At 39.6% G+C, this 17,030-nt stretch overlaps 1 protein-coding gene across 1 annotated transcript in view; it reads left to right on the top strand.

The window, feature by feature from the left end:
• Positions 1-7,667, top strand: part of TMEM57 (transmembrane protein 57) — a 28,967-nt gene extending 21,300 nt beyond the window's left edge. The window contains exons 7-11 of the mRNA XM_009882235.1: positions 2,194-2,352; positions 2,548-2,730; positions 3,540-3,660; positions 5,179-5,353; positions 6,496-7,667. Coding sequence (XP_009880537.1) covers positions 2,194-2,352; positions 2,548-2,730; positions 3,540-3,660; positions 5,179-5,353; positions 6,496-6,698 — 841 coding nt within the window. The 3' untranslated portion in view covers positions 6,699-7,667. The remainder of the gene's footprint in view (positions 1-2,193; positions 2,353-2,547; positions 2,731-3,539; positions 3,661-5,178; positions 5,354-6,495) is intronic.
• The last annotated feature ends 9,363 nt before the right edge of the window (positions 7,668-17,030 follow it).

Below are 17,030 nucleotides of genomic sequence, written 5' to 3'. Positions count from 1 at the left end.
TGCTTTGAGAAGTTTGAACTAATGTCAGTACTCTGTTGCCAAAAATACAAATTCAGCTTGTCCTGTGCCAGCACCTCTGATTTATTTGGGCTTTACCTGATCAGTGCTGCTTTTCCTGGAATGCTAAATACCCCAAACAAATCCTGGTATATCTTATTTCAGCAAGTTTGACATAGTCTTAGTTATAGGGGAAAGGCTTTCATTTACAGCTGTCTTATTTTCAGAGTTACCACTTTATCTTAGAGATGTATGTTGAAATTATTTATGGATACTTGTCTAGGTAAAGTGTGTGTGATTTACATGCGTTCCTTTGCATTGTCCCACCAACTGTTTTTTCACCTATTTCAGAAAAGCTATATTAAAACCAGTCAGCTGTTGGCAGACAACAGTCTGTTAATGCTTCCTACAGCATCTTACTCTCTTCAGTTAATGTTTGCTCTTTCTAAAACACTCAGTTACTGCTTACTGGAAGATTAAATTGAACTGTTACATCATCGCCCAACGACTGTCCAGCTCTATCACTTAACTTACTGAACATGGTAAAAATACATACCTAATAACGTCTGCCGATGGGTTTTCCATTTTTGGTTTGTGTGCTATGGTTACATGATTGAATGAATATTCGGTTAGGTTTGCAAATTCTTTTCCTCCTACAGCAGAGTACAAAGTGTTGAAATGATTTGTGGTCTTCAATATGAAGTGTGTATTTGCTTTGTACTACTACTATTTGCCTACTGAGTATAAATTGGTGGGTTTTTTTCTTTTTAAAGGTACATTTGACCGCAATTTATACTATATTAAAAGGAATTCATCTTACCAGTAGGGCAGTTTGAGTATAACTAGAACGAGAGCTTAGTACAGCTGTAGAAAGTGCTTTCATCTGAGCATGTGAGTTAAACAAGTGTATTATAGACCACGCTCCTTTATAGGCTGTTTCTTGCTGTTAATTTACCCCGTAAACCTCTTTGGTGCAGTTTTAGCCTATTACAGATGTACTTCTATGAATTTCCGTAAGTTTGATTCTACATTTAACCTCCTGATCTGTTCACACAGGACGTTGTTATGCCTCATGGCGTTACATCTCTCACTAGCAGTTTTGGTTAACGTTTTCCTGCACTGAAGCCCAGAAGAGCTAAATGTTTTCATTGTGAGGATAAAAAGCTCTAACTGTTCATCTGCACTAGTTAACGTCAATAAGGGCAGTTCATTTTGGCTTTTGTGACTGTTTTCCCCAACTCTTAATGTTCCACTACCACTAATTCTGTATGTAACTTTAGGAAATAAAACCATCTATATCTTCTCTATGAACAATTTAAAAACTTTTAAATCAGTAACTGACAGAGCAAATGAGGATTATGTGTGAATGGCCGAGAGGCATATTTGCTTTAAATAAGTATGTAACACAGTGCTCATGAAAATGGTTGATTATTCACCTGTGATGTCTTTTTAATTCTACGAACTAATAATCTTATTTAGAAAATGTGGGGAAAAAATTAAGGTAAGCTGGGGGCTTCTCTTTATTAATTTGTGCTTTACTTAACCAGTTTTGGTTGAAAATATTACAACGAATAAGCTCGCATGAGTCTTCAAGAACTTTCTAAAGCTACAATTAAGCGTATAGCAGATGGTCTCTGTTCAGGAGCAATTAAAACTAAATTCACTGACTCCTGAACTGTGGATGACTTAACACATACTCTTTATTCAACATGCACATCATGTACTTTAAGAAAAAAAAAGTTTAGGTGAGAATTCAGCAGTATGCTCCCTAGCTCAGCTATAACTAACAAATGAAACTCATAATTTGTTGGGAAAAGTGAAATTTGTTCGTACGTGCGCCTGTCCTTGTTTACAACTGCTCAGACTTAGCCATTTCACTTCTGCTTGAAGAGGAAAAATAGAATTCCATAGGATTTGTTTTACAACTCTGCGGTGCAGAAAACAAAATTCCTGTGGGAGGTTATGAAGTGTGTGTATAGCTATACATGGAGCTATGTATGTGTAGTTATATAAAACCTTGTTATTATTTAGCAAGGATACACATAATTTCTGAGCATCTATTATTTTAAGAATCAAGGGTTTGGGGGGTTGGCAGATGGTAGGATGTTTACTTTGGTTATTTTTATATAATGTGCTTGAACCTTTGGGTAACTGGGAAATAAAGTTGAAATTGTCTTTTGAAATTGTCTTTCTTAGGTTGGAACAAGACATTAAAAAGTTAAAGGCTGACCTGCAAGCGAGCAGGCAGGTCGAACAGGAGCTACGTAGTCAGATCAGTTCTCTGACTAACACAGAGCGGGGAATTCGGTCTGAAATCGGACAGCTCCGGCAAGAAAATGAACTGCTTCAGAACAAGTATGTGTTTCTACACAGCTGTGTAAATTAGTTGCTGATGCCTGTAGTCTGGTAAAGGGGAATTATTATGTTGAGACTCTACAAAATTTGAGGCACTTGTCTGCAAATCCAGCAAGACTCATTTGGGACCGTTCACAGCAATTTATTTTTAGTAAGTAAAATCCTCCATTAAATCCCATACCTGTTACCTTCCAGATTACACAACGCTGTACAAATGAAACAAAAAGACAAACAAATGATCAGCCAGTTGGAGAAGAAACTAAAGGCAGAGCAGGAGGCACGAGCCTTTGTAGAAAAACAATTAATGGAAGAAAAGAAGAGAAAGAAGTTGGAAGAAGCAACAGCTGCACGTGCTGTTGCATTTGCTGCTGCTACAAGGTACTTTGTTCTACCCCAGAAGTAAGCTCAGTTCCAGAAAATGACTGAAATGTAGCTGTCGCCACTGAATTGTGTTTTGGGGGGATTTGGGGAGGCGTTTTTTACTCTTCTGCACATAAAGGAGTAGTCTATTTGATTTAAAAAAAAAAAAAAAAGTCAGTGGGAGGACTGGAAGATCTCCTTCCACAAAGCTAAGTCTCAGTACTCATCTACGTTACCTTTACAGGGTGTAAAGGATGAATATACTCTCAATTATCTGCTGCACCCTGATTGTGCTAACAGATGTTGTACCCTGCGTGGGTCAGTCTGCTGTAAAAAATGGAACATCCCCTTTCATGTGGGGACTATGAATGAAGGATTCATGCAATGATGTTGGCCAAAACACTGTCTTGATCTCACGTCTTGAACATTTTCTGCTCTAGCCAGTGACTACCAGTGCTCAGCACAGTGGTGGTTCAAGTAGTAACACAGGTGTATAGGTGGGAGGTTTTTTAAGATGAAAGCATGGCACAAGTGTGGATGACTTTAATCTGCAGTGCTCCAAATGTCTAAAAAGAATTATATCTGCTTTTCTGTTCTCCGTATTTCATAAATATTCCAAATTTCCTAATACTTGAGGCATAACGGTGGGTAACTTTTTGCAGCTTTTTGCATTGTTGCCATGAGGGAAATTATCTTGCTGAAAAGAACAAAGTTAGCTTTCTCTTTTTATCCTTCAATATTTATATTAATTTCCGTATTATCAACAGTTCAGGAATGACAGCCTCATTCTTATTTCATCTTCTTCTCTTTTAATGTTTTTTCTGCAGAGGAGAATGTACTGAAACTTTACGAAATCGTATCCGAGAGCTGGAGACAGAGTGCAAGAAGCTAACAATTGACATAAAGCTGAAAGAAGATCAGATACGAGAACTAGAAATGAAAGTTCAGGTAATGAGAAAGCACCAGGGACTTAGATCAGCATCACAATGAGTGCTTTCAGCCCTCTGAAGTTGGTAGATCTACATGAGAGGCAATCAACACCTTCAGGAATTATGCTCTTCAGTTGTCTGTCTTGCATGTCTTGCATCAGGCTTTGTAAGAAACTGGGTATGAGAAAGGTTAATAGTTGCAGCTCCACACCATTCAATTGTTTATATTATCAGAATTTTTTTCCCTGAACCAGTGGTCTGGGTAGATGGAGAATATAATCCGCTCAACAACATTTTTTGTCTGTGTGAGGAGCTTGTTGCCAGTCTGTGTCATTATAAATTTCACTGATAGCAAGTGAGATTGCGTACTCAATACAGTCTTAATCACTGGCCAGACATACTTTTTTTTTTTGTGAAAGCGCTTGAATATTGAAAGTACATTGTGGCAGACTTGTAGCAGACACATTGTCTGGCATGTTAGAGTTTAAGAACTCAAATGTGTGAGTTGAAGTCGACCTTATTCCTTTAAAATGTCTGTTCCTAAAGCTGTACTCGGACTGTCAACTGACAATTTGCATGAATGTGTATTTTTAATGTCTTGTGGTTTTTTAAGACACTCTTCAAAATCCACCTGGTGTTATTGTGAACTTGTTTCCAAATAACATACGCAGCCTTGTTGTTCCTGGGTTTACCAAACCATTGAAAACAAGTGTGGTTTATCTATGGAGAATACGAGCATGGCTTTCAAATAATTAAAACCCGCTGTAATCAAGCTTTTTAATTTTATTAGCATCTTCAAACTTTAAAAAACCCTATTTGTTATAGTCATTAATATTTCCCCTGTGTTATTATTGTTTCTTTGTTTAAAAGTACAGAACTTTTTTTTTCTGTGTAGTATTTCTTTTTTTTTTTTTCCTTACTCAAAAGGTTAATGCGTACTTCCCAACCACAAAGTACCTGTCTTTTATGGGCAGAAAACTTGCTCCCTCCGTTTCTCTTTGCTAAATTTCTGGGTTTGCAGCACAGTTAGGTTCAATGTGGGAAGTATTCTGAGATAAAGAAATCCCTCTCATCAGCCAATTGAAATAGCTTCAAATGCAGTGTTTATTTAGTATCACTTTAAACTGTCTAGCAAGAGATCCGTTCCCATTCTAGCCATTTTGGTCGTGGGAAGTGTTTCTGTATTCCGCAGCTTGGCGAAGAGAACTCAGCGGCTGCTTAGCTGGCACTTGGAAGTGCTGAGGAGGATTTCTGGGTGGAGGGTCTCAATACGGATGATAGAGGGTTGAGAAGCAGAGTAAATGGTACTTGCTCACCGCACTGTAATTATGCATTGTACAAGATGGCTTTAATCACTTGTATGATGGCCATGTATAATTACTGGAGGTAATATTACAGCGTCCTTAATTAACCATCATTTTAATTTTACAGTATTAATACCAGGCCCAGTGGTGTGCTGTGGGGAAGAGAAAGACTTTTCGGTGTATCTCATGTGTAAAGTCGATGAGAATAACACTTGTCCTAATTACTCCTGCAGGAACTGCGGAAGTACAAGGAAAACGAGAAGGATACGGAGGTGTTAATGTCAGCACTTTCAGCCATGCAGGATAAAACACAGCACTTAGAGAACAGCCTGAGTGCAGAGACGAGAATCAAGCTGGATCTGTTCTCTGCATTAGGAGATGCAAAACGGCAGCTTGAGATTGCCCAAGGTAATGTGGGGTAGTTTAATTCAACATGTAGTACTGTCTGAAATTGCGAAAATATGACAGAAAGAGTATCTTACCTTTTTATTTAAGGTTGGGCTCTGGCTTCCACTCAGCATTTCGGCTTTCAGTGGGTTTTTGTCTTTTACAGCTTTGGGAATGTGAGCCTGAGCACTCCAGCTGATCAGTTGACCTAATTTCCCCAAGCTATTGAACTGAAGACAATAAACGTCAAGACGGGCGTTTAATTTATTACTATTTTCTACATTTTTATAAACCATTACCCTAAAGCTGGAAAGCTTCTTTTAAAGAGCCAGAAGATAAAATAACAGTTGCCATCTATTAAGCCCTTTTCCTTGAATCCTAATAATACTTTCTTACTCCTGAAATAAATACAGCCCAAATGTGTGTGGGGAAAAAATAACCCAACCTGTTTTAAACTTCTCACTGGCGAGGTAATCGTGGGCGCTGGTGTCTGTGTTGGGCTGGTGTTGCAGCCACCAGAGGGAGCATGAAGCCAATATAAACCCTGCCCAGGCTGTCCTTTGTTCAGCTGTGCAAACCATGAAGCAAAATTAAATAACCTTTTGATTTAGTACCTGTTTAATTTCCTTGCGGAAGTCTGCTTGGTTGCAGGAAAATTTGGTTAGAGCGAGATTTTTTTTTGTTTGTTTCATTTCATTGGTGTTTCTCTTTACGTAGTTTTATAAATTGCTGTAGTGATGTTGTGTGCGCACAGAGGGGCTTTAGAAAAATGGTGAGAATAGGACAGTTTGGGAAATAAAGTAAATAACGCATTTAATAAGCAAACACTTGTGCTCCTGTGAGGTGCTTGTAAAATGTGAACAGAAAAATGCAGAAAAAAGTTGATCCGTAGAAATAATCTTCTGGTATGGGGCAGCTGTGAATCCGAACAGCGAAGTCTGATGGAAGCGCGATGTCTAGCTGTGGTACATGGTAACGGGAGGTAATTAACCGCAGTTCCTCAACACAAACCAGGAGTTACGTGGGTTTGTGCTTTCACTGATGTCGTGTTAGAGCGCTGAATGTCGTCTGGGTGTTTCGCTTCGACAGCTCTTATCATCGAACAGTTGGTGGAGGGTGAAAACACGCTGCTGGTTCTAAGTGATGTTATTTGCTGTTTTCAGGGCAAATCATTCAAAAAGATCAGGAAATCAAGGACCTAAAACAGAAGATTGCAGAAGTTATGGCAGTAATGCCCAGCATAACATACACTGCAGCCACCAGCACTCTGAGTCCTGTTTCCCCACATTACTCTTCCAAATTTGTGGAGACCAGCCCTTCTGGACTCGATCCCAATGCCTCTGTTTATCAGCCCTTGAAGAAATGAATGCCAATTTTCTTTTTGCCCAGTAATTTTGTCATGCTGAAGGCATCACACGGGAGTGTCTCTTGCAGTCAAGATGAAATTGTATTGTGTGAGACTGTATTCGTTGTCATTTAAAACAGGATAAAAGAACATCTGGATTGACTAGAACTGCCCATCAGTTTTTCTTGTAAATTTTTAGAAAACCTCACAGAACTTTGCAATTTATTTTCCTTGGCCAATGCATTAAAAACAACTCTTGGTTTTCAAGTAGCCAATTTTGCCTTTTTATGTACTCTTGCATGGTTTCCTCTTGAAAAATACAGGGCTTTGCTTGATTTTGAACCCTTTCTTTTTTTTTTTTTTTTAATAATCGAGTTGAATTTGCAGATTCGTTGAGAAATAGTGAGGAAAAACCTTTAGTTTTTACAGTGAAAGGGTTAAATAATCTAACAAAGCTTTGATTTATAGATGTATTAAATACAAATATGTGATGTTGCAGAAGATAATTTGATCACCCCTCAAAGGACCAAACAAATTTCAGGGGCGTTGTTTAAGGGAAAGAATAAGAGAATAGATGATGTGACGGTGGTTGTTGTGTGAAATATTTATATTCCCATTGGTGTTTTTAGTCATTGAGAATTGCTAACAGTCTTGTTCACAGTGCCTTGGGAAAAGACATTTCAAGAGGAAACTTGATAGTTTAAACTATTTTTTCCCCCTTCACTGTCATCTAGCTTATATATCAAGCTCATTACAGAGTCTACTGCAAATTGTACATGGTAATTTGGATGTTCATTATAAACCAAGGTTACATCTTCTGTTTATTTTGATATAAACTCAGCAGTGTTCTGTAACTTGCCTTGATTATACTGCATCGTGGAAGGCACAATATTAATACAGGAAGCGTTATTGTGAAGGCGGAACTGTGCAATGTACTGTATACAAGAGACTGTAAAGCTGGCTAATAAAAGCTGCAGTTCTGGGTTTTTTCATTTTAGTCAACTGTGATTTACACTTCATGTCACCCTGTCTTTGACAATTTAAATGGAGCTGAATCTTTTTCAGCCGTTGTGCCAAGGAGTTTTTAAGGAGTTTTAAAGGAAACTCATAAACTGCACAAAGGTTTAAGCTAAAATGTATATTATACATTGATAGAAAGTGTTTGCACTGGCAACTCCTGAAGCGTTTCAGATTTTTCCGAGGGTGGGGATCCGAGGGGGTGGGAAGCAAAATTGTGTTGGAAATTAGCAGAATTATAAACCCAAGATTCTGATTTTGCAAACATGCAGTGGACTCTGGAAGGACAAAGTTCTTCTTAAAAGAAAAGAATTTTTAAAAAAAGTTTCATGTTAATTGGCTTGTATGCCTTATTTAAAAAAAAAAAAAAGAAGTAGGACACGCCAGTCAATAGAAGTATTAAAGTTTCATCATTTTAATCACAGATATTCTTTTGGGATAAAACTTCTAGCTTTAGCCAGGTGTGCATGTTGCTGTCATTTGCATTTTTGAATCATCTTGTGTAATTGTCACCATAAAAGTGTTACTCAGAAATGTCATAGGTTTTTCATCTTTGTGCAAAACATGAAATATTGTCACTGACTTTTTGTGTTGAGGTTCCCCCATTTTGCTGCCTACTCTGGCACAATTTTCGTTCAATACTTGGTCTTGGCTGCATTCTTTTTTTCTGTGGGGTTTACAAAGAATAAACATTTTCTTGCAGATTAAAAAACAAATAATTTTTTTTGCCTTTTTAACTGACCTGATTTAGCCTGCTATAAAGAACACATTTTGTTTAAAGAGCACTCAGTTATTCCAGGTAAGTCTTCTCTCTTGCAACAGAACTTCACTCCTGTGAAACAGGAGGAAGAACAGATGGGTTTTTTTGTATTTGATGTAAAAACTTTGCAAGTTACCCTGTCTGTGGGCTTTTTTTTTTTTTAAAAAAAAAAAAAAGGTAAAATTTCTTGAGAATTGCAAAAGTATGTCTTTAAATTCAGCCTGTGTTTCTTTTCAGCCATTCTCCTTACGCAAAGCAGAGGTGGATGATTTGGAGGTCTCAGCATTGTCCTTGTCTAGACAAAAAGAACAACTTGTCCCTGGTTTTCAGTATCTGCTTAATTCTTGTAGCAGCCACAACAATTCTTGTAGTTCCTGTTGTATATCTTTTTATTGGGAATCCTGCAGTTGTGTTCAGGATAAAAGAGCTGTTTTGTGTATCTTTTGCTTTGCCTACTGCCGTAGCTGGTCCTGATACGGGTGTTCTTCTCTGACTGTGTCTATTCCAACTTCTACTTCAACCCGCAGCAGTTAAACCTCCGGGTTAAATTTTTCAGGTACCAAGAAATTCCAACTTCAACTATTCTGTGGCTCTGCTGCAAGCACTGCCAGAACCTCCCAGTTCCCCGAGGACACATTGATTTATTTTTTTAAAACTTTTTTTTTTTTCTTTCTTCTCAAGCCACCCCCAGTCTGACATACACATAGATCACTTCCCACTTTAAAAGGAAAAATTCAAAATCCATCACAGATAAGTTTGCACTTTTAACAGGTCACGTTGCCGTGCAGCAGAAGGTGCGTTCTCTAGTACCCTCCTCAGTTCAAATGGATGTATTCCTTTAGGAAAGGTGAAAGTATTTGCAGGCACTGGTCTGCTATGAAGGGTAAGTGGAGTGAGTGGAAGGAAATAATTTAAGCACTCAAATCTTATCCCAGCCAGCCTCGGGATCTTTAAATATTTAAATGTCTGAAATGGAAAATATCTTAATGACTCATCATAAATTGTACTTGCAAGATTAATATATGGGGAATTTAAGAATGTAAGACTGCAGAAGGGTCACCTAGGATATTTTGTTTTTTCTACAGTCAATTTTGAAATATTACTGCAGAATCAATACTCTAGAGAAATCTGCCAAAGAAAAACTGAAGTGGCCAGAACTTTTTCCAGCCAGCGTAAGTCTAGGAAAAAAGGTAATGGAAAGACAGGGCTTATATATAATGGTTTCGAGCACCTCGGGGTTTATCCTCACTAAAATTTTAAGTAGAGTGGAAAGCAGTATGTAATTTTATTTTTAATATTTAACCAAAGGTTCATTTATTCATAGAATCTATTCTATAACTATGCGAAGATGAACTAGCTCCCCTTTCTTTGCATATTTCATGGTGATGGGGAAGGGAGGGCTTAAATGCCTGTATTGAACTCAGTCCTGCTTCATCAAATAACTTCCAGAAAGTCAAAATTGCTGCTTTGACTGAAACGTCCTCTGTGGGCAGCTGGAAATGAAGCTGGACGTACCAATGTCAGTGCGGGAAAGCAGGTGAACTTCCATCTACTTTAAAGTAGTGTTTCCTCACAAGTGTGTTAAGCAGAACGAACTTGTGGTTTGTTTTTTTTCCTTTTTTATTCCTTAATTGTTAAAATCAGATTTGGAAGTTGCTTGCTTACCCCAGCATAGCCTTAAGCACGCTGGATTTCCACACTAGAGTAACTGGCTCCAAGACGGTTTCTTCGACCAAAAGAAAGGAGCCTTCTGGCATTTCCTCACCTGCCCTTACTCCGTCCAGGGGCTGGCTGCTCCAAATATGCTGTTATTGATGATATTTGTATGCAACAGGTGGATTTTTTGCACTTGCAAATAAAAATCGGACTCATTCCAACAGTATTTGATAGAAAACACTCTATAAAACAAGTTTAACCCTTCTCCTTTGCCAGTAGTGCCTGCTGTTGAGAATAAGACTGTTCCCGAGATTAGCATCCGAGAGAGGGAAGAGCCTAACCCAGAGTCAGCGGTCTGCAGTCCACCTCCACACAGGTTTGTGTGCTGCCAGCACTAAGCACCACTGTAGTGCGCCAAAATGATCCCCTGGTTTTTTCTTTTCTGGGTTTTTTTAAACCTCGCATGTTTTAGTCATAAGCTCAATGGTTATTAAACTTTTACGTAGGGGTTAGTGTGCGGCGGGGGATGTGTTTCTTTACTACTGGACGCTTCCTTTTCTTGTATCGCAATTTGGACGTCAAGGTCGGAAATAGACCTTCAGCCAGTGATTATAATAGATCATAAAAATGAAATCTGAGATGCCACAGTATCTTAATTGAATCAGCATCTATGATCCACTTAAAACAATACACAACGGTTTGACTAAAGCATTTCTAATAAAGGGGAATAGGCAGAAAAAAGGGCAAGAATCCATTTCACTCAAGTTCAAATGTGAGTGGCTCATTTACCTATAATCCCTCGGAGTGGTAATTAAGCTGTTGTAGTGCATGCTGTCAGGTTCAGAAAATACTGGCTTTTACTGCTTACAATGAAAATCTTTACACTGTATGTCTTACGTAATTAACAAGAAATTATTTCCCATCAAAATTTAGCTGGTATGAACAGTAATGGTTGGATTATAATAAAATAATAGTGGCAGTTAGTGAAAGGGTAGCCTGCTGTCTTTACGTTTCTGGAAATGCTCCAGGAGCAGTACAGTTTTTGTGGGGAATGCAGCTTTTCGTGCTCTACCCCAAAGCTTAACCATTTCCTTTTCCTAACACACGCAGCTGTGATGCTGTACCCTGACCATAAACCAAGTGTCGGCGTCAGGTGAATTTTCCTATCCTTTGCTTTCAAGCCATTCCATTCGAAGTCTGATTGAAACATTCTTTATGCAAAATGCATGACAAGCATTTTAAAGACAGTTTAAGACGGTGCTAAAACCAAGGGATCCTTACAAGATTGAAATAACCAGCATTTTACAATCTTTATCTCCATAATGGCTCACTTAATCTAATCTGTTTCCTCATGCGTTTGCCACTATATCCTAACTTTCATTAACCTTGACTAAACAATTTGGTCTCTTGATGATCTTTTTAGGCAGTCTCTCTATTTTTTGTAACTTCGTCAGGTGTATTGTCACTTAAAAACATCTGTTTATCTGTAATTTCTTTTTTTTTTTTTTTAAATAGCCGTAGGGTTGTGGGGTTTTTTTTCCCTTAGACCTTTCTATGAATTAACTGCCGTATAGAATAATTGCAAGCAATTTTTATCATGAGAAGGTTGATGCTTCATCTGCTTTTAGTCCTGTGTATCAAAAAGCAAACCAAAGTGATTATATAGGGTGCATCCATTACGCGTGGGAATGCGTTTCTGCCTGCAAAGCCGCTGGGGCTCTTTGGAGGGCCCCACGGCTGTGATGAAGCCTCATCGTATGCCATCCTTAAAGACTGAGCTTTTAAAATATTGAACTCTTTTGATGGGATGGGGGGGAATAGAAGTGAAGTAGTCTTTTGTCAGCTATTAGCTTCAAAGCAAAAAAAAAAATCCACGTAGCCCTAAATGCCAAGTAAATTTGGATCCGAAATGAAACGTTGTGGTTGACAGCAGTTTTCAATTTTAATGAAAATATTTGAGATCTGGAGGGCCTGAAGAGAACGTGTCTTGGGAGTTTTCTGAAAGTGAGAACTTGCTGAAAGCAAAAGCACTTTGTGTCCTCTCCAAAACAGCCACGAGAGGGCCCAGGATGCCTGGGGAGAGCCTGGCCCCGCTCAGAGAGCAAGTAGGGAACATCGCTTGGCCACTAAAAACCCTGGGAAAAAATCCATTTCTTTTCAAACGGGCATCTGAATGGTTTTTTTCTAGTCTTTCTGTTATGTGAAAGAATAGGAAATTCATCTTGGGAAGGTCAGAGCTCTCAGATACGTGGATTTGTGTGATAATAAAAGTGTAATCAATATGCAAACATTCTCCCTGAGACTACACAGATTCAACGAAAGGGAAGAAGGAAAGCTCTGCTTTATTCTCCATATCCAGAAGCCTTTCTGTTGCAGAAACCAAAGCAATATAGATCCTTGGTTGAAGTTTGATGCAAATACAGGAAACTTCCCCCCGTATATAGACCTACAGTATTTTACGCATCTTCTGTCCGTGGTGACGGTACTCGTCTGCTGAGCTGCCTTTCCTGGGTGTCTGCCTGCTTCAGCTGCACTTTGCCAGGAGCTCTTTTCCCTCAGGAGCACTAATACTACCGCTTAAATATCTTTCAAAGATCCGTGGCTGTTCACGATATCCTACAAACTGTTGTGTCTTTGCTATCCAAAAGGTAGAATTGTCACCTTCCCTAAAAGAAAGGTATTATGTAGAAATGCAGGCAAAAATCATTCAGTTCTGGACCAAAGTCTAGTTTTTGATCCAGTATCTGAAGACTTAGGGATAAAACCAAGTTGCTGAACCTCTCCTCTGTTTGCAAAGGGGTACAAGATGTATGCTGACTTGTGTGGAGGAGCTGGTTTAGATTTCTGTTGAGAGTAATTCTTCTCATTAGAGTTCAATTTATAGTAAAGATGTCCAGCATTGAAAGTTACTACGTTAAAAATACTCTATGTTTACAAATACTCTTTTTTAACCTTAGACAAATTAATACTTTATATCAAATTCTAACATGGGCCAGGGAGAAACCTCACCAGTGCTGTAATATGTCCTATCAACACCCTGTTGTTGTGGAGTTGACCTTCATTAGCTCATTCCTTTGGCTTCCTAATTTAAATGCAATTCTCCACACTGGCTCCTTTAAACTCTGTGCTTTGTCTCGTTGCTTGGTGTGTACAGTGTGCATCGCCACGCAGCTGTACAGCACCACTGAGCGGGCCCGTGGGTGGGAGGTTATTCTTTTAAGAAGATGAGGAGGATTATGGAATGAATTTGCTTTCCCTTTTTCCGCTCTCCCTCTTCCATTTAGTTATTTTTAACTCCTTTTTTTTTTTTTTATTACTTCCATTAGTAATCTATAAGTAGTGCTCACAAGTCTGGACCAAACTCAGAGCATTTGTGCCTTGTGTCGTATGTGTAGAGACAACAAGGGGGCTTTTTGCCCTGAAGTGCTCAGAGCCTGAGTGGACTTGCAGAAGAAGAGGGGAGAAATCAATCAAACGAGAAGCACAGCGGTGTTCCCGTTTCGCAGCTTGGCTAGCGAGACGCAAGTACGTGGGGTTTGCTTCCCCTCCTCCAGCGCCTCAAAGACCGCTCTGCCGGGTCCCGGCTGGCGGAGGAGCTCAGTGCATATCCTGGTGCCCAGATGGAACCTGAGCTCCTCGCAAAACTCATCTTGCTGCGTGAATTTGGGCAGGTTCAAGCCCTCGGCAGAGCTGGCAACTTGAATAAGACCGAGCAATCCAGGCTTAAACTGCCACTACGTCTAAAGATTCACGGCTGCTGCTCCGAGGAGTCAGTACATCAGTGTGAGTGCAGAGTATAAAAATGGACCTGACCTTTCCTAATGGCATTTTTACATATCATTAGCACAACTTTCCAAACCTGCTTGCAGCAAAGTGAGACCTTAAGGCTCTTTCCATCAGTGGCCACCTGGCTTACCAGGTACAAATTATCCCTTTAATGTTTCACAAGGACACATTTTTTCCAAATGCCTGTTTGAATTGGCTGAATTTTGGTGAGTATTATTCACCTGTGTGTTGCCATTACGTTAAAAAAAAAAAAATCTATGCATTGTAGGTAATCTTTTTAACATATATTTCTGAGTGCCAGTAGCTGCGCCTTACAGGTGCAGACTGATAAAGCCCAATACTCTTAATTTTGTACCTCTAATAGAGAAATTTGAAAGTATATTTCCTACTCTCTTTTACCTGGTCTTCATATGGAAATAAAAATAAATGGCTGGCTGGCTGCTTCAGCTGAATTTTTACATCAGTTTCAAGTAAAGCTAGCAGTCAACCAGTAATGCTGAAGGTACACAAGTTCCTGCAAGCTTTGAGAAAACAGGCAGTTGTGTAGAGGAAGGGGAGACCATTAGCTGCTGCAGGAAGAGCCTTGCGTAGAGGTCGTGTCTTCTTAGGCTTTATAGTTAATCAGGAGACCCATATCCCCAGGACTGCAGATACTGCAAGGTGGTGTGTTCGTGCAGCTACTTTGTGTTTAAAGCCTATTTAAAACCAAGTTGTACTTGTTGAAACAAAGGCTTGGCTGACGGCAAATTAACATTATTCCTTCTCCAAGAGCAGTCTTGCCATTCATGCTTTGCTTTTGAAGCACCGAGTCTGCTTTGATTTGCTACAAAAACGTTATTTTGCGTATTCGGCTTCAGAGGGTCACGACCAATTTTGAATGATGACCAGAAACCAGGATGATGGTAACTGTAATACCATCTTCCTCATGATGAGTATGTATCCTGGAAAAAATCGTTTAACTTCTCTACCTGGTTACCCATCTGTAAAATGGGATTTTTGTTTCTTGGCTTCTCAGGGAAATATTTTAAAGCTTGCTGCATGTTTATTGCCGCTTTAAAATTTTAAAGCGTTATTAAAACGTTCGGTATTTCTGAGGGGGACTTCACTGGGCTCAGGAATACAGGAATGCAGAGGCTGCATGTAATAATTTACAGGTGGGAATTTCTCTGGGAGATATTTTGTAAAATATTTGGCGGCTTCCTATGTCTTATCTTGCCCACAGCAGCAAAACTTTAGTAACAATAAAAGGAAAACTTAAATATATGCATATTTTTAACAAAAGATTCTGATATCTTCTGGTCCCTCTCTTTTTAATTTGTTTCTGATTTACCATAGCTAAAGAAAAAAAAGAGGGAAATGTAGTAATGCAGTGGAGAACAGCAGGACCCCCACTTAGGCATTGACGGGGAGAAGCTGGAGGAATCGAAACCATGAGTTTTACTACATTTTATGGCACGATGTAATGCATTAACAGTCTGATTTTCATGCTGTGTTTCTCAATGGCAGCAATACTTAGAAAGTCAAAACGCTCCTCAAGTATTCAAACACAAAAGCAAGAGTTATTCACTGCAGAGGGAGCCCGTTCAATTATCCCACATGTACCAAACCACTCAAAAGGGACCATTATCTGGTGGCTCAAGCAGAGCTCTGCAAAGCCCTGAGCGAGCCCAGGTTCTGCTCCCAGCCCTGTCACTGTGACTTGCTGTAAAAAGGGGGGGGTTAACTGAAAAAATGGTGCGGCAGCTTCTCACCCCATAGACACTGATCTGGAGAGATAATGGGAAGACATAGGAGGGAGAAGGATTAAACGGCAGAATTTTCTCAGCACCTCCTCCTTAATTTTTCAGCATTGTGTCTTTAATAGTAGTTACATTAACCACCTCAGTACTGATTCCCTTCTGCCGTTGGCTGAGTCTGCTTTGCATTTCTTTGTGTTTCAGTTGCAGCGGCTGTGTGCCTGCCCTGCTCTGAAGTAGACGGTGATCCAAGGAAGCAAAACATGTAAGAGTAAGACATACTCTTCTTCCCAGTTTGTCTGGCTGATCTGGTTGACTCTCTAGTAAGCTTGTGAAACAGCAACTTTATTTGTTCTGTGATAGCACTTGAAAGAGCTATTGGACAGGGATTCAAAACCATCACTGGCAACTGAGCAACGGCATGCTTTGGGGTCCCTGTTGCTTTTGTTTTGACCTTTAAAATTCCTGGGGCTCTCAGCACAACTGCAAACTCCCACAAGCTGAAGCAATCACTGAGCTGAGATATCTTGCTTGACAGGCAGAAGTTATTCCCTCCCAGCTGGGCTTTCTATGCAGTACAGCTCTGAAGATGTACATCTCCCTCCACTCGCTGCTTGGCTCCTTAGAGAAGCAGGGCCTTTATTCTAACGAGGTAATTTGCTTAGCTGGACTTCTTTCTTCATTTCCCTTGCTTTTTGCAGCCAATAACCAGCTGATGGAGTTTCAGCCTGTTGAAAGTTTGTGGTCTTTCTTGATTGGATTTTGGATTGCATGGCAGCCAGTAATACTATTTCTCAAAGTCCAGGCTTTGAAAATTACTTAGCCTTATGTTTGGCAGTTCAGTTAATAAGCTGCATAATTACAGTTCTAGGAGCAGATCCAGTACCTTTAGAAAGTGCAGTGGAATCTAAATACCTTCTTCCTTCTCTGCCTTGAAATGGTATTCATTTCTTTCTCCTCTCAATGGCAACAGAATTAATTTTGGAGAGACTTGTTGCTTGAAGTGGAGTCAGTGGATTAATAAAAGTGTTAATTATTAAAGCCTGCAAATGCTCCCTAATGATTGTTTGCTGCAAAGTTAATGTTTGATTGGAGAAGGTCATCTGCAAGCCTGAGTAGAAAACCTGTCTCTGTAACAGCAGGTGAAAGCACAATTACCTTCTCGTGATGATTTGCACTGGTGCTCTCTACTACACTCTGCTTGATCATCCTAAACAATGAGTTTGGGGGAAGAGCTGTTTTGCCGTAGGACAGCTGCAACCCAAAAGGTCACCCTTTTTAATTAAGTGGGAGCAATTACATCGGTTACTGTGCTTCCTAGAATGAGGCACGGGCACCTCATTCTGTATCCCCACCTGAAAATTAGCCTCCGACTGAAGGCGGTGTGTAGTGTTTTGC

The sequence above is a fragment of the Charadrius vociferus genome, unplaced genomic scaffold (assembly GCF_000708025.1).
Source record: "Charadrius vociferus isolate BGI_N301 unplaced genomic scaffold, ASM70802v2 scaffold613, whole genome shotgun sequence".
Taxonomy (NCBI): Eukaryota; Metazoa; Chordata; class Aves; order Charadriiformes; family Charadriidae; genus Charadrius; species Charadrius vociferus.
This window is presented reverse-complemented; position numbering and strand designations above follow the sequence as displayed.